This window comes from Lepus europaeus, chromosome 21 (assembly GCF_033115175.1).
Source record: "Lepus europaeus isolate LE1 chromosome 21, mLepTim1.pri, whole genome shotgun sequence".
Lineage (NCBI taxonomy): Eukaryota > Metazoa > Chordata > Mammalia > Lagomorpha > Leporidae > Lepus > Lepus europaeus.
Window position 1 is genome coordinate 28,733,692 of NC_084847.1, and position 22,386 is coordinate 28,756,077.

The following is a 22,386-nucleotide window of genomic DNA, read 5'->3' on the forward strand; positions in this document are numbered from 1 at the left end:
CCATCCACTGGTTCACTCCCCAAATGTCTGCAGTAAGCCAGGAGACAGGAGACAGGCGCTTCATCCAGGTCTCCTACATGGGTATAGGGGCCCAAGCTCTTGGGCCATAATCCACTACTTTCCCAGGCACATTGCTTGATTGGAAGTGGAGCAGCTGGAACACAAATTGGCACCCTTATGGGATGCTGGCGTCACAGGTGGCAGCTTAACCTGCTATGCCACAATGCCAGCCCCCAAGAGAGATTCTTAATGCTGGGATATATAAGATAAATTTTATTTAGCAGGTGAGAAAGTGAACACACAAATGAGCATAGGTGGGGAGTGGGCCAGAAGGAGAAAAGGGATGGGGAGGGAAAAGTAGAGAGGGGGAACCTTAGCACCTCCTCCAGTCCTTGTCAGTAGAGAGAGCTTTTCCCAGCCTCTTTTTTGAGGTCAGAAGGGGGAGTAGCTATTTACGTGGTGCATCCTCACCCCAGGTCCTAGTTGAAGGAAATACATTCCAGGAAGGGGATGTTTCCACTGACTAGTAAGCAGGTGGTATTACACATAGGGCAGGACTTGTGGTTTGCAGGTTACCTCCAGCTCTGAAAATTCCTAGCTGCCTGCCTAGCCCATATCACCAGCAACCTATAAAGTGCTGTCATAATCAAGTGTGAAAGTTCGAATCAAGGAAGCCCCAACAGAGTTACTTTATGTGCCTCTCTGTGGTCAATCTATAATGCAGTTAGGTCTCAGAAATGTTTCTCCATCTATCAACTATAAAAATGGAGATCACAGGAGCAAATGTTTGGCACAGTAGTTAATGATGCCTGGGATGCCTACATGCCACATCAGAGTTCAGGTCCCAGCTCTGCTTCTGATTACAGCTTCCTGCTAATGTGCACCCTAGGAGGCAGCCTCAAGTCCTTGGGTCCCTGCCGCCCACACGAGAGACATAGATGGTTCATGGCTTCAGCCTGACCCATTATATACTATTGCAAGCATCTGGGAGGTGAACCAGCTAATGGAATATCTGTCTGTAACTCTGCCTTTAAAATAAATAAAATTAGGGACTGGTGCTGTGGCATAATGGATAAAACTGCCGCCTCCAGTCCTGGCATCCCATAGGGGCGCTGGTTTGAGTCCTGGCTGCTCCACTTCCCATCCATCTCCCTACTATGGCCTGGGGAAGCAGTAGAAGATGGTCCAAGTTCTTGGGCCCCTGCACCTGCACAGGAGACCCAGAAGAAGCTCCTGTCTTAGGATCAGCGCAGCTCCGGCCGTTGTGACCAATTGGGGAGTGAACCAGCAGATGGAAGACCTCTCTCTCTGCCTCTCCTTCTCTCTGTGTATAACTCTGACTTTCAAATAAGTAAATAAATCTTTAAAATAAATGAATAAATAAAATTGTACCACTTTTTTTTGAAAGATTTTATTCATTTATTTATTTGAAAGGTAGAGTTACAGAGAGAGGGAGAGACAGAAAGGTCTTCCACTCCCCAAATGGCTACAATGGCCAGAGCTGAGCCAATCCGAAGCCAAGAGCCAGGAGCTTCTTCCAGGTCTCCCATGTGGGTGCAGGCATCCAAGCACTTGGGCCATCTTCCACTGCTTTCTCAGGTCATAGCAGAGAACTGGATCAGAAGAGGAGCAGCTGGGACTTGAACTAGTACCCATATGTGATCCCAGCATTGCAGGTGGAGGCTTAACCTACTGTGCCACAGTGCTGGTCCCCCCTTTTTTAAAAAAAAAAAAAGATTTTATTTATATATTTGAGAGTTAGTTACAGAGAGAGAGAGAGCGAGAAAGTAAAATTGGACCACTTTAAAAATGTAAAAGTTCAATGAAGAAGATGGATAGATTTGTGATTAACTATAATTTAGTATGATAGCTGCCATAAAAGTTAGGGCCATGTAGGCACAGAGATGGCTTTATATATTCTCCTGTCTAAAGAAGAAGAAGTGAGAAAACGTTCCTTGGTTTCGCTGCAGTGAAAGGAAATTGGTACTGTTGATTGTACTTGCATGTCTTTCAGTATCTCTGAAACTTGGTCTGGTACAGTTTTCTTTGATTGAAAATTACTTAGCATTCCTGCCAGAAAATCCAAGTCTTAATACTAAATTTTCTATATTTATACCGCTTTTTACAATAAGAAGTTTCTGTTTAATAGCCATTATACATTCCTAATATTTAACTCATATTCTAAACTACTTGTCCAGCTGTACCCAAAAGTCAGTATGCTGAAATATATCATTCTTGGGGCCGGCACTGTGGCTCAGTGAGTTAAAGCCCTAGCCTGAAGCGCCAGTATCCCACATGCATACTGATCCACTTCCGATCCAGCTCTCTGCTTTGTCCTGGGAAAGCAGCAGAGGATGGCCCAAGTCCCTGCATCCACATGGGAGACCTAGAAGAAACTCCTGGCTCCTGGTTTCAGATTGGCTCAGCTCTGGCCATTGCAGCCATTTGGGGAGTGAACCAGTGGATGGAAGAGCTCTCCCTCTCTCTCTGTCTCTATGTCTCTCTGTAACTCTGCTTTTCAAATAAATAAAATAAATCTTTAAAAAATAAATATATCATTCTTAATTGGTACATTTGTTAAAAATATAGCCTACTGGTCCTGTGCTAAAATGTCACTGTGGCTGACTTCTGTAAGATGTAATTAATTGTAAGGGATTCTTCACAAATGCACTCCAGACAAGCAAAAAGGTAAACAGAAATAACTGACAATACAGGACTACTTTGTTCCCTTATAATTAATACTTGCTAGAAAATGGAATTCACGGGCATAAGGACACACTATGACCACAAGTTGCTTCAGAATTCCTAAATAATTTTCTATTTTAGCTATGCAGGACAATTACTGGAGCCAAACTTGTTCCTAACAAGTAGAATTTTTTTAATGTCCATTCACTCAAGAGTCTCTCACCTTTCTGGGCTTATTCATTTGCAGAACGGGGTAGAAACTGTAACTGGGTTATTCACAGGATGCATTCAGCATGCTGCCCAGTCTTCATGTGCTGTCCAGTTTCTTTAAGATACAAGGAGTGACTCACAGCAGAGCCACATACACATGTGTCTCTTCATATGGAAGAGATCCCATCCTCATGCATCTTCCACTTCATCTCCTCCGGGTCCAGCTTCCATGAGAGGCCTTCTATTCAGAAAATCACAGCTCTCTCTTCTTCGTCAGCTCCCAGCCACAGCGCTGTGTGCTCCCCTTCTCAAAATATTTATTTTTCTTAAATAAATATTCTTGGAATAGAATATCATGCTTCTGAAGATGATTAACATTTTTTTATTCTTGATATAATAAGTATTAACAATATTTATCCAGTTGTTTATAGACAGTACAAGATGGGTGAACTTTCCAAGAACCTAGTCTGAGATTTGCAGAGCTGCCAAATATTTTAAGAGAATGAGACTATGTAAACATGCCTGTTATCAACTGTTTAACAGTATTTATGTTTTAGAAATAATGAGTCTCTAGTGGGCTACAAGAGCCCAGTGGAATTAAAGATGTAAATTTCAAATTCTAGATTCCTTCCTGTATTATCATATCTGGCTGGAATTGTGTATTTTCCCTGCTGTGAAACTTATCAAGTATCAATCCCTCAAGGGACAGTGCTTTGTACATTATTAAAAATAGTGAATTATCTTATTATATAAGTGATAGACCACACATGGACTAATGATGAGTTTGTCAGGAACTAAGAATTATGATTAATTCAATTTTGTGCATGTAGGTACAGTTCAAAGAAAGGAAGAATTGTATTCGGACTGACAGTGAGTTTACAGAAAGAGGGGAAAGAGAAAGAAATTAGATTTGAAGTTATAGCAACATTTGAATTCACAACCCCTAATCGTGAGACAAATCTTTTAACATTTGTAGATAAAAGTTTTTAAAAGAATTGTTTTCTTTTAAATTAAGGATTGGCAAATCAGAGACTGCAGACAGAATGTGACCTACCATCTGTTTATGTAAAGAAACTTTGATCACGGGACTGGCCCTGTAGTATAGTAGGTTAAGCCTCTGCCTGCTGTTCCAGCATCCCACATGGGCACTGGTTCATGTCCCAGCTGCTGCTTTTCCAACTCAGCTCTCTGCTGTGGCCTAGGAAAGCAGTAAAGATGGCCCAAATCCTTGGTCCCCTGCACCCACATGGGACACCCAGAAGAAGCTCTTGGCTCCTGGCTTCAGATCAGCCCATCTCCAGCTGTTGGGGCCATTTGGGGAGTGAACCAGCAGATGAGACCTTTCTCTCTGTCTCTCCCTCTGTCTGTAACTCTGCCTCTCAAATAAATAAAACTTTGATCAGCACATACTACATTCATTCATTTATATATTGCCTGTGTCTGCTTTTGCCCTACACCAGTAGAGTTGAGTAGCTGGACACAGACTATACATATGGCCCACAACACCTGAAATACTTACTCTCTGGCTTTTTACAGAATCACTTGCCAACCCTTGACTTTAATCCTTAGTTTCAGCCCACACACAAATGTTATATTTCTTATCATCTATTGCAGTGAGATTTGTAGGGTTAATGATTGTTGTGTTTAAAATTTTTGATGCCCCTTTTTTCCCCAAATTTTTCATACTTACAGAAAAATTGAAAGAATAGTATAATAGGGGCCGGCACTGTAGCTTAGAGAGTAAAGCCGCCACCTGCAGTACCGGCATCCCATATAAGCACTGGTTCGAGTCCCAGCTGCTCTACTTCTGATCTAGCTCTCTGCTATGGCCTGGGAAAGCAGTAGAAGATGTCCCAGATGCTTGGGTCCTTGCACCCACTTGGGAGACCCAGAAGAAGCTCCTGGTTCCTGGCTTTGGATCGGCCCAGCTCTGAGGAGTGAACCAGTGGATGGAAGACTTCTCGCTCCTCTCCCTCTCTGCCTCTGTAACTCTGCCTTTCAAATAAATAAATAAATCTTTAATACATATATATATATAATAAATACCCTTAACATAGCTTAATCAGTTGTTAAAATTTGCCATATTTGCTTCATTTCTTCATCTTTCTTTGTGTTTGTGTGTCTGTGTACACTTAGGTATTTTGGTTTTGGTTGTTGCTGCTGCTGCCTAATTGTTTGAAAGCTATAGATATTACGCTGCTTTAGCACACATCAGGAGAAATTTCCTACGTAACATATTATATTAAAATTTAAAGACATATAAAAAATTTAAAGACATATATATGAATTTGTTGTTTGTCTGTAAGGACAGTGTAACTGGCATTTCTTTTTTAACTTTATTCATTTGAAAGTTTGAAAGAGCTCCTGTATGCTGGTTCACTCCCCAAATGCCTGCAACAGCTATGGCTGAGCTGGACCAAAGCCAGGAACTGGAAACTCAATCTAGGTCTCCCATATGGATGGCAGGAACCCAGTCACTTGAGCCATCACCACTGGCCCCTAGGGTCTGCATTAGCAGGAAGCTGGAATTAGGAGCCAGAGCCAGGTATGGAACACTGGGACAGCAGTATGGGAAGCTGGTGTCTTCCCATGGGCTAGGCTAAATGCCTACCCTGTAACTAGCATTTCTTTTTTTTTTTTTTTTTTTTTTTTGACAGGCAGAGTGGACAGTGAGAGAGACAGAGAGAAAGGTCCTCCTTTTCCATTGATTCATCCCCCAATGGCCGCTGTGGCCGGCACGCTGCTGCCGGTGCACCGCGCTGATCTGAAGCCAGGAGCCAGGTGCTTCTCCTGGTCTCCCATGCGGGTGCAGGACCCAAGCACTTTGGCCATCTTCCACTGCTTTCCCGGGCCACAGCAGAGAGCTGGACTGGAAGAGGAGCAACTGAGACAGAATCTGGTGCCCCGACCGGTACTAGAACTCGGTGTGCTGGCGCCGCAGGCAGAGGATTAGCCTATTGAGCCACGGAGCTGGCCTGTGACTAGCATTTCTACTAGCGCTTTCCTCATCCCTGTGTTCTCATTTGCAGTCTGCAGAAATCTAAATATAATGTGTTATCTATTGCTTGCAGGTAATAGAATGAACAGGGACCCTGTACAGATGTCCACTTCCTAATGCCTGGGATGTGAATATGTTATGTTAGCTGACAAAAAGGAATTACTTTGCAGGTGTAGCTAATGAATTTGAGATGAGAGATTATCTTGTTATCTGGTGGGCCCCAGCATAGGAAGTCAGTGGCAGAGATGGTGCTGTGACCATGGAAACAGTGAAGGAAGTGTGACCTTGCCATACTGCTCCAGTGAAGATGGTGAGGCTGACAGTCTTCAAACTCAATTTCAAAGCCCTGTCTTGGCTCTTTTTTTTTCTTTTTAGCAGTCTTTCCCTCAGTTTCTCTCCCTCGCACATTTTCTGTAAACATCAAGAAGAAAGCAGGTGCTTCCCCTAACTCTTAGCTTGGAAGTTTTCCAGCTGGACCAGCTAGTTTCTTGGGCACATTTCTACTTGCTACGTAACTGTGTATGTAGTGATGCCAAGCTTTTTGCTATTTCATGATGAAGATCTCCCTGCCTGCAGTTTCCAATCAGATGTTCCTCATGTTCCTTAAACTCTTCAGAGGCAGCCCTTTCAAAGTCCAAAATCTGCTGTCACTGTATAGTGATTTAGGGTTTTACTGCTGCCTCCCTTGAAGTCCTATAAGCCGCCACTACCCAGTCCTAAGACACTTCTCACATTTCAGGTACTTGTTACAACAGAGCTGCGCTCCTAACACGAAAATTATGCTGTTCATCCATTGAGTCACAGCAAGTTACCCTAAAACTTATTAGCATAAAACAAAAAACAAAAAACATGTTGTCCCCCAAATTCTGTGGATCAAACATCCAGGCATAGCTTACCTCGAAGAAGCCTTTGGCTCAGAGTATTTCATGAAGCTGCTGTCAAGCCCTCAGCCACGGCTGTAGTCATCTCCAGGTTCAACTGAAAGTGGACCCACTGGAAGCTGTCTTGTGTGAGTGTTGGCAGGCTCAGTGCCTTGCTGGCTGTTGGCTGAAGATACTGGTTCTTTGCCGTTCACAGCATGCAGCTGGCTTCCCTCAGAGCAAGCAAGCAAGCAAGCAAGAGAGAGTGCCCAAGACAGAAGATAACAGATTTTTTTGTAACCTAATCTCAAAAGTAATATTACATCTCTTTTCCACATTTTAATTGTTATAAGAAAGTTGCTAGATACACTTGGAAGGAGTTACATGTAAGTTCAGGAACACCAGAGGTGGGGATGTTTGCGGTTCCATCTCAGAGGTTACCTACCACAAATAGCAAGGCACATGTGTTTCTCAGAATGTGGTCACAATACTTTTTCCATGAAAATAAATTAGAAAAAGTTTAATATTCTTTGTAAAATCAAGCCAAGTATAGAATTGGCCTCATAACATTTCTGGCAGGTTTTTTTCTTGTAACTTGTAAAAACTTTGGCTATCTGAAACCCTTGGGGAATGAGTCATTCTGGAAAGTCAAGTTTCTGAGTAGATTTGTCCAACAAAGAGACCAAATCTTAATAATTTAGTGTTGAATTATTTCTGCATTTAATCACATACTTCCTTGCATCCCTTAATAAATTCCTGATCATTATTTCAGTAATGAGATTTTATTAAATCAAAATAAAATTAACGATTGTGTTATAAAGAGAAGGTGCCTATTTTCTCTTTATATAGGATATAGAACTGTTAGTCTCTATTAAAAACATACGGCTTCCTCCTTGCCTTTTATAATTTTTGTTTCTTCCCTTGTTTCATTGCCATTCCTCAGTTATCAGTACTTAACCATTGTCTTCCCATTTGCTATATCTAATTACTAAAGGTTAAAACCAAATAATTTAAATTGGTTAAAACGATGTTTAGGGGGCCGGCGCCATGGCACACTAGGTTAATCCTCCCAAATGGCCAAACGACAGGGCCTGGGCCAGGTTTCCCACTTCGGTGGCAGGGGCCATCATCTTCTGCCTTCGCAGGCATATTAGCAGAAAGCTGGATGGGAAGCAGAGTTGCTGGGACTCTGTCATAGGATGCCAGTGTTGCAAACTGTGCCATAGTACGGGCCCCAGTCTTGCTTTGATATGTATCGTTAGATTGGATTTTGGCTTTTTTGAGATTTTTCTATTTCTTTAATGTATGCACTTACTGCAATAAAACTCCCTCTGCTGATTTTGCTGTATCCCACAGATTTTGACATGTTGTAGTTTCATTTTAATTTGTTTTAAGAAGCTTTTTGATTTCCCTTTTGATGTCTTCAGAGACCCATTGGCCATTCAGGAGCATGTTTTTCCATTTCCATATATTTGTTAACTTTATATTGTTCTTGTTGATTTCTAGTTTTATTTCTTTGTGGCCTGAGAAGACACAGTGTGTGATTTCAGCTTTTTAAAATTTACTGGGATTTGATTTGTGGCCTAATATATAGTCTATACTAGAAGATGTTCATGTGCTGATGAGAAGAATGTATATTTTGAAGCTGTTGGATAAAATGCTTTGTAAATTGTTAGGTTCATTTGCTGTATAGTATGGTTCAACTTTGCATCTTGGTTTTCTTTCTAGATAATCTGTCCATTAATGACCTAGAGTGTTGAAGTCCCCCATTATTACTTTAGTGGAGGCTATCTCTCCCTTTAGATCTAATATTTGCTTTATGTATTTGAGTTGTCTTGTGTTGGGTATATATGTATTTATGATTGTTAAATCTTCTTGCTGGATTGATGTTATCAATATATAATATTTTCCTCTTGTACTTTTTTTTTTTTAAAGATTTTATCTATTCATTTGGGAGGTAGAGTCACAGACAGTGAGAGGGAGAGACAGAGAGAAAGGCCCTCTGTCCACTGGTTCACTCCCCAGACAGCCGCAACGGCCAGAGCCGCGCTGATCTGAAGCTAGGAGCCAGGCGCCTCCCCTGTGGGATGCCAGGGCCGCAGCGGAGGACCAACCCACTGCACCACAGCGCTGGCCCCCTCTTTGTACTTTTTGATTTAAAATCTGTTTTATATGATATGAGTGTAGCTACTCCAGCTTGTTTTTGTATGGAATATCTTTTTCCGATCTTTCACTTTTAGTCTATTTATATCTTTGCTTGTGAAATTAGTTTCTTGTAGGCAGCATATAGTAGGGTCTTGTTTTTTAATTCATTCACCCAACATATCTCATTTGGGGATTTTAATCCATTTGCATTCAAGGTTAAAATTAATTGATAAGAACTAACTCCTTTTAGTTTTGATTGTCTAGTGATTGTTTTATATATTCTCTTTTTTTAAACCTCATTATTTATCTTTGTGCTTTGGTAGCTTTCTGATAGAATTGTATTCTGTATTTTGCGTATCTGCTCTATTAGTGAATTTTGTAATGTGTGTTTTCACGATGGTTGCTTTTATACTTTTATGTTTAATGTAGTACTTTCTCATAGAACTGGTCTGGTTTTTGATGAATTCTTTACATTTTTGTTTGGGAAATACTTTATTTCTCCTTTACTTCTAAAGAGTAGCATTGCTGATATAGATGGTATCCTTGGTTGCAAATTTTTTTCTTTCAAGACCTTGAATATATCATCCCATTCTCTTCTGTAGAATTTTTGCTGAGAAATCTATTAATATAATGGAATTTCCTTTATATGTAACTTGCTGATTTTCTCTCACTGTCTAGGTTTCTTTCCTTGTTCTTAACTTTTGACAATTTTACTATTTATGTCTTGAAGCAAGTCTTTTTTGATTGAGTCTGTTTAGGGTAATATGGATTTCCCATATCTAGATATTCACATTGCTTTCAACACTTGAGGAGTTTTCAACTAGTTCATTAATGGGTTCTCAATGCCTTTTTCGTTTTCTCCCGCTTCAAGTATCATAATAATACAAATATTTGTTTCTTAATGATACCCCATTTGTGGGCTTTCTTCGTTCTTTTTAATTCTTTTCTCTTTAGTTTTGTCTGAATAGATTATTTCAGAAGTCTGTCCTCAAGACAGAAATTATTTCCTCTGCCTATTCTGTTCTGTTTTTGAAGCCCTCAGTTGTATCTTTTATTTCGTTGATTGATGTTTTCAGCTTCAAATTTTCTGCTTGATATTAATTTAATGATTTCTGTCTCTGTTGAATTTCTCATTCATATCATGTATTATTTTCCTCATTTCTTCTCTTGTATCTCATTGAGTTTCCTTAGGATCATTATTTAAATTCTTTTTTTTTTTTTTTAAGATTTATGTTATTTATTTGAAAGTCAGAGTTACACAGAGAGAGAAGGAGAAAGAGGTCTTCCATCCTCTGGTTCACTCCCCAATTGACCGCAATGGCTGGAGCTTGGAGCTTCCTCCAGGTCTCCCACGTGGGTGCAGGGGCCCAAGGACTTAGGCCATCTTCCACTGCTTTCCCAGGCCATAGCAGAGAGCTGGATTGGAAGTGGAGCTGCCGAGACTCGAACCAGCATCCCTATGGGATGCTGGCAATGCAGGTGGTGGCTTTACCCAGCCTTAAGTTCTTTTTCAGGCACTTCATAGACTTTCTTTTTTTAAAAGATTTATTTATTTGAGAAAATCAGAGTTACAGTGAGAGAGGCTGCAATGGCCAGGGCTGGGCCAGACCAAAGCCAGGAGCCAAGAGCTTCTTCCAGGTCTCCCATGTGGGTGCAGGGGCCCAAGCACTTGGGCCATCCTCCACTGCTTTCCCAGCCACATTAGCAGGGAGCTGGATTGGAAGTGGAGCAGCCAGGACTCAACTGGCACCCATATGGGATGCCAGTGCTGCCGATGGCAGCTTAACCTAGTGTGCCACAGTGCTGCCCCCCTTAGATTTTCTTAAAATTAGTGTCTTTTTCTGGAGAACTATTATATCCTTTTGGAAGTGTCTTGATTGACATCTGTACATATGGGTTAACAGTTTCTTCTTTATGGGGTGGCTTTTGTTGGAAAAGTCTTTTTTTTTTTTTTTTTTTTTTTAGGCAGAGTTAGAGAGAGAGAGACAGAGAGAAAGGTCTTCCTTCTGTTCATCCTCCAAATGGCTGCTATGGCCGGTGCGGTGCGCCGATCCAAAGCCAGGAGCCAGGTGCTTCCTCCTGGTCTCCCATGCAGGTACAGGAGCCCAAGCACCTGGGCCATCCTCCACTGCCTTCCCGGGCCACAGCAGAGAGCTGGACTGGAAGAGGAGCAACCGGGACTAGAACCTGGTGCCCATATGGGATGCTGGCACCGTAGGCAGAGGATTAACCAAGTGAGCCAAGCCACCAGCCCCGGAAAAGTCTTTTTTGTTTAGATGGAATGCAGGGTGCCAGTTAGCAGCTTTGGCTTTGATTCTAGGTGAACCCAGAAATACAACCTCTGAATGATTTATTTAGCTGCAATCAATATCAAAAGTGTATATGAGTGCCACAGTTACGTAGTCTGCAGCAGTTTGTAGGGGTAGTAGTATGACTTTGTAGTGGATGTGGGCTTCCAAAGGTGTGTGTCTTCAGGCCTCAGAAAGTCGGGTGTCAGTCACACTATGGTGTGTGATGGAAGTAGCCACCTTGTTCTATCCAGCAAGCCTGAATGATACTGGGGCTTGTGATACCAATACCTGTGGGCCTGGAACTGTATGATGGAGATGGAACCACCTCAGTATCCTACTTGGGTGCTTGTAGCACCCAATGCCCTAGTCTTACCTCTGGGGTATATGAAGAGGGCTTTGCCCTGGTTCCATATAGTAAATGAAGGTTATGATGGAGCTTATACACTTGAATATGTGGGCCTGGAGTAGTGGAATACAGGTAGGGTCTCCCCCAGGTCCTGCAGAGTGGGTTCTAGTGACTCTAATGAATACAGTACTAATAATCACAGCTCTGGAGCTGCACAGCAGGAAGGTCACCTTGTACAGGTCCCACAGGGAAAGCGTAGGTTATGCTGGGGATTGTGCCCTGATAACCATGGGTGTATAACAATGGAATGGAGGTAGGTCTCCACAGGTCCCATGGGGCAAGCACAGTGTTCCTGAACTCATAGAGTGAACAGTCACAGTCACAGATTGCTGAGTACAATGTAGACTACCCAGGTTTCATGGTTCACAAGCAGATTATGCTGGTAGGTATGGGTCTGGAGCATTGGAATGCAGATAGGGTCTTTCCCAGGTCCCACAGGAAGAACTTGGGTGACTGGAATTTAGTTCCAACAGTCCCAATTGCAGAGCTGCAAGACTTGAAGGGCGACTTACCCATATTCTGCAGATTAATTACAAGTTATGCTGGGTTTTTGCACTAAATTGTATAAGCCTGGATCAGTGAGATGCCAATAGGGCATTCTTCAGGACCCACACGGAAGCACAGGTGTCCCTAGGATTTACAGAAATAACAGTCACAGACCCAGAGCTGCAGGATTCAGTGGGGTCCTTACCCAGGTCTCATAGGTCAAGCACCAGTTATGCTGGGCTTGTGGACCAGATGCTATACTGCAGATAGGGCCCTCCAGGTCCCACCAGTGAGCATGATTTACTCCAGAGATTATAGCCACAGTCCCAGAGCTTCAGGGCACAGAGGGGCTGCCTCAAGTTTCCACGTGGCATGCAACAATGACACTGGTACTTGTGTCCTGGGCACCCAGAACCCTGAGCTAAGAAATGCAGAAGGGGACTTTCTCAGACCTAGTCCTCTGGGCTCATATACTAGCTGCTACTGGCACCGAGCTCCACAAAGAAGGCAGAAACTTTCCTAGATCTTGCAGAACAAGCCAGCGTGGCTCCAGGGCTTGTGTCCAGTACTCCTGTGGCTGGAACATGCAGAGAGGCCTGTTCTCTGCCCCGTGCCATCCCCTGGCTCTGACTCTGGGGTCCTTCGGTAATGAAGGAGCTGCTTGATGTGCCTTAACAAAGAATGGCATTTTGCAGCAGCTGCCCTAGCAGCTCAGGTCTAGGGCTTTGAAGGCAGAGGAAGCCATTGGAGGTTCCTTTTTTGAAGCAAAGCAGTGAGCTTCAAGCCAGTGAAGACTGATTCTCCTGTAGCTAGGGCTGCCTATCTGCAGCAGTGGCAGCAATGGATCCTTACCTTTTCCCAGCAAGATGTAGTCGCCCATGGCCAGGGAGATGGGGTAGGATGTGCTGTATGCTTTTTAGAATTCTTTACTAAAATTGTCCCTCAGTCAATCTCCTGGAAGCTTGGTCCTTCCTTTGTTATTCTGATGTTCTTTGTGATGGAACCTCTACTTGGCCATCTTAAATGTCTGTAAATTAAACTTTTTATCATCAGAATGTATATAGAGAAAAAGCATAGGATAATGGGGCTCAGAACTATCAACAGTTTCAGGCATTCATTGGGAGTCTTGGAACATAGCCCCATAAATGAAGCACATTAGACCCACCTGGCACACAGAAGGTAGTCAAGTTCAGCTGCTGTCCTTGTTATTTTTATTTCCAGTGCATTATCCAAATCGGCAGCCTACTTTTGTCTCCTTGTTATTCCTTCAATCTTTGAGGTGGGAGGATTTGTGGAAATATTTGAATTTTGAGTACCTGGGTCATTTCTGTCAAGCAGAATCCTCAATCCTTAGTGCCTAAGAATATATGTCCAGAAACACTGTTCTTTCAACCAAAGGAAATTTAATTGCTAACTTTACTGGCTTTACAAACAATGCAGTAGTTGGCTTCCTGTACTAAAAAGGAATTGTTTTGTCCATGGAAATTGTTCTTGTTGTCAGTAATGTTCCTAAGTTGGGGGTATTTGTTCCCTAGAGGATATTGAAAGGAGAAAATTCTCAGATGGCTTCCCACTTATTTTTATTTTTTATTTGTAATTTTTATTAATTTATTTAAGAGACAGACTCACAGAGAGAGCTGCTTACCTGCTGGTTCATTTCCCAAATATTTACAATAGCCAGGGTCCCAGGCTGAGAACTGGAAACTCAATCCAGGTCTCCCACGTAGGTGGCAAAGACCCAGTTATTTGACTCATTAAAACACTGCCTCCAAGGCTCTATATTACCAAGAAACTGGAGTCAGGAGCCAGAGCTGGATATCAAACCCAGGTACTCCAATGTGAGACGTGGGCATCCCAGCAGGTGACTTAATTGCTTGACCAAATGCCCACCTCGCCCACTTTTGTTTCTTTTAGTTTTATTTATTTTCTTTGAAAGGCAGAATGTCTGGGGCTGGCACTGTAGTGCAGTGGGTTAAAGCCCTAGCCTGCAGTGCTATCATCCCATATGGGTGCCAGTTCAAGTCCCAGCTGATCCTCTTCCCATCCAGCTGTCTGCTATGGCCTGGGAAAGCAGTAGAAGATGGCCCAAGTCCTTGGACCCCTGCACCTACATGGGAGACCTAGAAAAAGCTACTGATTCCTGACTTCGGATCAACTCAGCTCTGGCCATTGTGGTCATTTGAGGAGTGAACCAGCAGAATGGAAGACCTCTCTCTCTGGCTCTACCTCTCTCTCTGTAACTCTTTTGAATAAATAAAATAAATCTTAAAAAAAAAAAAAAAAGGCAGAATGTCAGAAGAGTGGAAGAGACAAGGAGATCCTCACATGCCTGCAACAGCTAGAACTGAGCCAGGCCAAAGCCAGGATCCAGGAATTCAATTCAGGCCTCCCACATGGATGTCAGGAACCCAAGTACTTGGCCATCATCTGCTGCCTTCCAAGTTCATTTGCAGAAAGCTGGTTCAGAAACAGAGGTGAGACTTGATCCTAGGAACTCTGACATGGGATGCAGACATCCCAAGCAGAAGCTGATGCTGCTGTGCCACAACACCCATCCCTCCCCCAACACACACACACACACACACTTATTTTTATTAAGCCTTTATCTGATGCCTTATCCTGTCCCTTTTTAATTTTTTTATTGTATTTGTAACCTTACATACTTAGTTTCCCCTTCTTCAGATAAGCCTTGCATCTCTAGAACTAAGAGTAACTGGAAGACACTTAAGAGTATTTAATGATCCCACTCCTATTTTCTGTCATACCTTACTGGCTTTTACAACAAACCAAAAAGAGAAGGAAATGGTTAACTCTTAAGATTTGCTGATGGTAATATAAGATGGAAAAAGCATGGTATATTGGAAGAGGGTTGAACTGGGACCTCCTTAGCCTCATGCTGCCAGTAACTACCACCTGTATGACCACCTGGGCTTCTCTACCAGAAGCTGTTAACTAAGAAAGAGGAGACTCAGTGTCTGAGAGAACATGAGGAAGAAAAGAAAAGTTGCATGGGATGAAACCACTGACAAGGGAAGAGGGGCTGGGCAGAACAAACCAGAACTGGTTCAGTAAAGCAGTCAAGGCAGGGACCGAAGGCCTGAGCAACTCTCTGTAGGCATGGAAAGTGGGACTTGAGAGTCAGTTCCCTGAATAGTGGGGAGAAGGAAAGACACTTGAGAATCTGATGAAAGTCAAAAGCACCCTAAACTGGAGCCCCTATACCAGGTATAGTGTCTGGTTGTCCCCACAAGCACAGGTAGGCACAGTGGGAGTTATACTAATGTAATACTCAGCTCCCAGGGGTTGGAACCTTGCCATACAAGAAACTGGCACAATGGACTGTGGTGGTAGGTAGAGAAAATGGGGTTCTTCTACTTGAAGGTTCTTCAGGGAGCAGCTAGGCTTCAGGAGCCTAGGACCATTTGAGAGAATGAGGAATATGAGGAATATGATGTTCCTGGCAGCATCTTTCTACATTTTTTATTTTCATTTTGTTTGAAAGGGAGAGAGACAGATTTTCCATCCACTGGTTCACTTCCCAAACACCCACAACAGCCAGAGCTGGGCCAGACCACAGCCAGGAGCCGGAAACTCCCTTCAGGTCTCTCACATGTGTGGCAGGACCCAAGCATTTGAGCCATCACCTTCTGTCTCCCAGAAAGACATTATCAGGAAGCTGGATCGGAAGTAGAATAGCCAGGGGGCTGGCGCTGCAGTGTAGTGGGTAAAGCTGCCGCCTGCAGTGCAGCATCCCATATGGGTGCCGGTTCAAAATCTGGCTGCTCCACTTCTGATCCAGCTCTCTGCTGTGGCCTCGGAAAGCAGTAGAAGATGGCCCAAGTCCTTGTGCCTGTGTGCCTGTGTGGGAGACCTGGAAGAAACTCCTGGCTCCTGGCTCCAGATTGTCTCAGCTTTGGCTGTTGCGGCCATCTGGGGAGTGAACCAGCAGATGGAAGACCTCTCTCTCTACCTTTGCCTCTCTCTCTCTCTCTCTCTCTCTTTAAGATTTATTTATTTGAAAGTCAGAGTTACACAGAGAGAGAAGAGGCAGAGAAAGAGAGAGAGAGGTCTTCCATCCGATGAGCTGTGCCAATCTGAAGCTAGGAGCCGGGAGCTTCTTCCCAGTCTCCCACGTGGGTGCAGGGGCCCAAGGACTTGGGCCATCTTCTACTGCTTTCCCAGGCCACAGCAGAGAGCTGGACCTGAAATGGAGCAGCCAGGTCTTGAACCAGCGCCCATATGGGATGCTGGTGCTTCCGGTCAGTGCCGGCCCCAGACCTCTCTTTCTCTGCCTCTCCTCTCTCTATGTAACTCTGACTTTCAAATAAATAAATAAATCTTTAAGTAAACAAATAAATCTTTAAAAAAGAAAAAGTAGAAATAGAATAGCCAGAACCTCAGTCAGGCACTCCAGTATAGGATAGGAGCGTCCCAAGTGTTGACTGAACCACTGCAGCAAATGCCCACCTCTGGAAGCTTTTGTGATACTCCTAGCAGCTGCAGTTTTGTTTCTTGTCCTGTACCCACCTCAGCTTCCAGTGTGCTGCATCTCCTCAGAAATAATCTCATCTGAAGTCCGATACCTCTACTTTAATTTGGGCTTTACTATAGCAGAGACACCAAAGAATAGGCCACCTGTTAGAAGTTGCAGGGAGAGGAAGGAAAAAGAACGTTCATTCTCTGGCTCTCAGAAGTAATGAAGCAGCATTTGGAACTGGATCAGGCATCTTATAACTGGGTAAGAGGGGGACCTTCTTGAGGTTTGCAGGCTTAGGATTCATCATTTGGAAGATTTCTTTGTGCTCTGAGGGCCTACCTAGAAACACTCTTTCTAACAAATACCCTTAGTTTCTTGCCACAGTAATTTGAGTACAGTATTTATCAGATGTTTTTCTACTGGAACTCTTCTCCATAATTTATTAACGTTAATAGTTAACAATTTTTTTACTTTCGCACACTGTTGAAACATCTCTGGACTTATATAGTATATATGTTAGCAGTAAATTTTAACTTTAAGACCTAAATTTGTTTATTGAATTTTGTTACTGAAGTATAACATACTTAAAGAAGGCACACCAATCGTTTCTCAGTAAATGATCACCAAATGAATATTCTCTTATAATTGCTACCCATGTCAGGACACAGAAAATAACTATCATCTTGGATGCCTCTCCCAAGTCACTGCAACCTCTTTCCTCCCCAGAGTGAGCAGTATTCTGATTTTTTTTTTAATTTTTTTTTTTTTAATTTTTGACAGGCAGAGTGGACAGTGAGAGAGAGACAGAGAGAAAGGTCTTCCTTTTGCCGTTGGTTCACCCTCCAATGGTCACCGCGGCTGGCGCGCTGCGGCCGGCGCACCGCGCTGATCCGATGGCAGGAGCCAGGGGCTTCTCCTGGTCTCCCATGGGGTGCAGGGCCCAAGCACTTGGGCCATCCTCCACTGCACTCCCTGGCCACAGCAGAGAGCTGGCCTGGAAGAGGGGCAACCGGGACAGGATCGGTGCCCCGACCGGGACTAGAACCCGGTGTGCCGGCGCCGCAAGGTGGAGGATTAGCCTAGTGAGCCGTGGCGCCGGCCAGTATTCTGATTTCTAATATTGTAAATCTGTTTTACCTATGTATGAGCTTTACAAAATCTTAATAGAAGGACTGGCGCTGCGGTGTAGCAGGTAAAGCTGTCACCTCCAGCACCGGCAACCCATATGGGCGCTGGTCGATTCCCAGCTGCTTTACTTCTGATCCAGCTTCCCGCTAATGCACCTGGGAAAGCAGCAGAGGATGGCCCAAGTGCTTGGGTTTCTGGACCCATGGGGGACCCAGAAGAAGCTCCTGGCTCTTGGCTTCGGTCTGGCCTAGCTCCAGCCATTGCGGCCATTTAGAGAATGAACCAACAGATGGAAGATCTCTCTCTATCTCTGTTTCTCCCTCACTCTGTAATTCTGTCTTTCCAATAAGACAATTAAATCTTTAAAAAAAAAATCCTGGCCGGCGCCGCGGCTCACTAGGCTAATCCTCCACCTTGCGGCGCCGGCACACCAGGTTCTAGTCCCGGTCAGGGCACCGATCCTGTCCCAGTTGCCCCTCTTCCAGGCCAGCTCTCTGCTGTGGCCAGGGAGTGCAGTGGAGGATGGCCCAAGTCCTTGGGCCCTGCACCCCATGGGAGACCAGGAGAAGCCCCTGGCTCCTGCCATCGGATCAGCGTGGTGCGCTGGACGCAGCACGCTACCGCGGCGGCCATTGGAGGGTGAACCAACGGCAAAGGAAGACCTTTCTCTCTGTCTCTCTCTCTCACTGTCCACTCTGCCTGTCAAAAAAAAAAAAAAAAAATCCTAATGGAGACATTATTTGTTGGGATCAGTGTGCCTACCCCTCCCATCATTATGTGTTGCGAGTCATTTGTGGTTTTGGTAACAACAGCAGTAGTTCATTGTTATTACTGTACAGTATATTGTATACGTTGTTTACATTTATTTATTTCTCCATTCTATTGCATCGCTCCATAGTGCCACCTCTGTCATAAGCCAGTTATCTGTATTTGAGGATCTGCTCTAGACTCTTCATTCTGTTTCACTGATATGTATTTGTCTGTTCTGCTAAGACTTTACTATCCTAAATATAGCTATATAATTCACATAGTGCTTATAAATAACTACAAAATATAGTTTGGTTATAGCTGTGTAATGTTAATGTCTTGATATCTGATAGACTATGTCTTCCTACTGTGTTGTTCTTTTTTTACATTTACCTTGACTATTCTTGGCCCCATGCATTTCCAAATAACTTTTAAAAAGCTTGATATTACCTGTTTCCTGTTCAAAGATGGCTTAATAACATTTTGATTTGTGGGCCTGCACTGCGGCTCAGTGGATCAAGCTGTTGCCTGGAATGCTGGCATCCCATTTCAGAGCCCTGGCTTGAGTCCCGGCTATTCTGTGTCCAGTCCAACTCCTTGATAACACACCTGGAAAGGCAACAGAAGATGGTCTACATTCTTGGGCCCCTGCCACCCACATGAGAGACCCAGATGGAATTATAAGCTCTAGGCTCCAGCCTGTCGCAACCCTGGCAGTTGCAGCCATTTGGGGAATGAACCAGCAGTTGGAAGATCTCTATCCCCCTCCATTCCCTCCTGCAGGAACTCTGCCTTTCAAATAAGTAAATAAATATTTTAAAATAGTTATTTCCTAATTATTGCTTATAATAATGTTGTTTTTATATATTGAAAATAAGCTATTAGGGGATAGGCATTTGATATAGCAGTTAAAATATACCCAATATTTTACATTGCCATGCCTGGTCCAAGTCCTGACTCTTCTGCTTCTGATCCATCTTCCTGCTAATGCACACCTTGGAGGAAGCAGGTGATGGCTCAAATACTTAGATTCCTGCCATGCACATGAGAGACCTAGATGGGTTTCTTGGCTCTTGGCTTTGACCTAGCCCAACCCTGGCTGCTGCAGGCATTTGGGGAGTGAATGGAAACTCATTCTATCTCTCTGCCTCTTACGTAAAATGAAAATAAATAGATTTAAAATTTTCAAAAGAAAACAATCTTTTATGAGATTAAAGATATATCATTTTATGAATAATATAATATTCAGGTCATCATAGGAATATTGGGTAAATGGAAAAAAGCAAAATTGTATTAAATTCAGGATTGTAAACTTGGAAAATTCGAAGACAGCCAGGAAGAGCTTGTTCCCAAACTATGTGAATTCCAAGTTCGTTCTCAGGAGAGATTGCCTGAGGCTTGCTTTCTCTCGCAGCTAAGATGATTGCAACTTGGAATATTGTTTTTCCTTCTAAAGATACCCAGAATCCCTCCGTGCCAGCCCACATTAGATAGTAGTCAGATGAACACTAAACTGGAGGGGATTGGAGTAACGGGGACTCAGTGCTGCTACTCTTAAACTCATTCTCAGCTCACAGAAGTAAAGCAGTGAACGCACCCACTGTCGGGCATTGCAGATGTCCTGAAATGATGACCACAGCACCTGTTTCCCTAAACGCACACCTGCTTTGTTTTTCTAGGTCTATAAAGGAGAATTTCAACTACCTGACTTTCTTAAAGAAAAACCCCAGGTACTGTATCTGCTTCCACCTCTTGATGAGTAATGGACAGACCCTTGCATCAAAATGTTTTTGAAGAGATAATGGAAAAGGACAAAAACCAATAAAACAAAAGAGCGGGAGAAAAAAAAAGACTACATAGGCTGGGAGTAGAAAGATTGGACTCTGGTACTGGTTGGTTTTAACAGTAATTTAAGACATCTTAATTTCAGAGAGTTCAGTGTCTTCCAAAACTAGGAAAATATGTTCTTGATACCTAAAATCTGACTGTTCTGTTTCATGTCCATGCCGCATAATATTCCACATATGAGGAATGTGCCTTGGCCAATCTGCTCATCTTGTGATACCTCAATTTGAACTAAAAAATGTATAGCCACCCTTTTTGTTCTTGTTACATTTATATCTGTGGCCTTTTCTTGTTTTTCATTTGGAGCCTAGAAGGTTTTTGGATACATTATGAGCATAGTTACTGGCCCTCAGGAAAGATTGTGAGAATTTGAAGCTTATAACTTCTGCTTTTTGAAACAAGCATTTCAAACCAATCCAGAGTTGTACCTATACGTGTCGCACTCACTTGTGCTCCAGTAGTGTGTCTTCAGTTGGATAGTGACAGGGACTGTTACAGCTAACAGGCCTAAAGAGGCTCAGAGTGTTCTGCAGCTGAGCATCGCCTGTCACCCCATGCAGTGCTGGCAAGAAGGCTGCTGCTGCTTCCCTTTCTAGCCTGCTGTCCATGCTTGCTGTCCACGAGCTGCTGTGTCGGTGACTAGGTTGGCATTAAGAGGACTCAGAGCCGGCGCTGCGGCTCAATAGCTAATCCTCTGCCTACGGCACCTGCACACCAGGTTCTAGTCCCGGTCAGGGCACCGGATTCTATCCCGGTTGCCCCCCTTCCAGGCCAGCTCTCTGCTATGGCCCGGGAGCGCAGTGGAGGATGGCCCAAGTGCTTGGGCCCTGCACCCCATGGGAGACCAGGATAAGCACCTGGCTCCTGGCTTTGGATCAGCGTGGTGCGCCAGCCGCGGCGGCCATTGGAGGGTGAACCAACGGCAAAGTAAGACATTTCTCTCTGTTTCTCTCTCTCACTGTCCACTCTGCCTGTTAAAAAAAAAAAGAGGACTCAGTACTGAGGTCAGTTTCTGAAACTGTTCCAGATACTGATTGGTAAGGAGACCTCCTCACAGACGTGTGTGATGTCGTTACTACCTGAGGCAATCCTGGAGTAACAGGGTTGCCCTAGGAAAAGCTGTGTCTCACACCACTATGAAGGCTCTACCTTTACCTGATCCTTGTCTGGCAACAGCCACCAATATCGATAGTATGACTTGAGAATCCCAAAGTACTTCCCAGGCATACTCATATATGTCATTCATTCATTTCATTTATCCACTGTTTACTTGAATGTCTGTAGTAGATGAGAAATTGGAATAAAAGGAATCAGACTCAGAAATCAGAGAGGAGAAAAAGATCTTCTCAAGGAAGTCCTCTATCTGAAAGATTCTGATCCCCTCTTGCAGCAAAGGAGCAAAGGACCTTGAGCCCAGGCTGGGTAGGGTGTTCCCAAACCTGGGTAGAATCATTAGCAGACTGTTCTGCACTCACAGGCTGTGGACTCTGGAGTCAGAACAATCCAAAGGCAGCCTTGAAGGAATGTCAGTTCCAGAGCCTGGATTACATAAGAAATATGAAGGGGTCAAGAAAGGGACCTGGATGGGGAGGGACAGCTGTGAGAGACCCCTGCTTCACAGCATATGCCCAAATCATTTCCAGGTAGATTATTGGCCTAAATGTGAATGATGTTGTTAGAATATAATAGAGGAGAATGTCTTCTTGACCTTAAGAGGAAAAGAGTTCTTAAGCCATAACAAGTATTAATCACTTATTTAAGGATGGATAATTTGGACTACACTGAAATTGAGAATCATTATAAAGAATGTAAAAGTCAGCCTTGAGTAGGACAAAATGTTTGAAAACAAGGACTCGTCTCTAGATTATGGAGAATTCCTACGTATCAGTAAGACAAAGGTTTTTTAAAATCTGAGTAGAAAACCTCAGTACTTCAGAGCGCCTTATTGTGGTTGGGTTTTGGTTTTGTATCTCCCTCTGTCACACACACACACACACCCACACTTAGAAAAGCACCTAGGAAGGACTTTAGTTTAGATAAGAAAACTGAAGCCCCTGGAACCCTCAATTGGCTAACTAGCTAAGATGGCTTTCAGAGCTCAGGGAGGC

At 43.5% G+C, this 22,386-nt stretch overlaps 1 protein-coding gene across 2 annotated transcripts in view; it reads left to right on the forward strand.

The window, feature by feature from the left end:
• TPST1 (tyrosylprotein sulfotransferase 1) overlaps window positions 1-22,386 on the forward strand; it is a 144,543-nt gene that overhangs the window by 119,196 nt on the left and 2,961 nt on the right. Inside the window, exon 4 of one of the 2 annotated variants that reach the window (XM_062180392.1) lies at window positions 20,113-20,163. The exons of the other annotated variant lie outside the window; for it this stretch is intronic. Coding sequence (XP_062036376.1) covers window positions 20,113-20,163 — 51 coding nt within the window. The remainder of the gene's footprint in view (window positions 1-20,112; window positions 20,164-22,386) is intronic. 2 annotated transcript variants of the gene reach the window in all.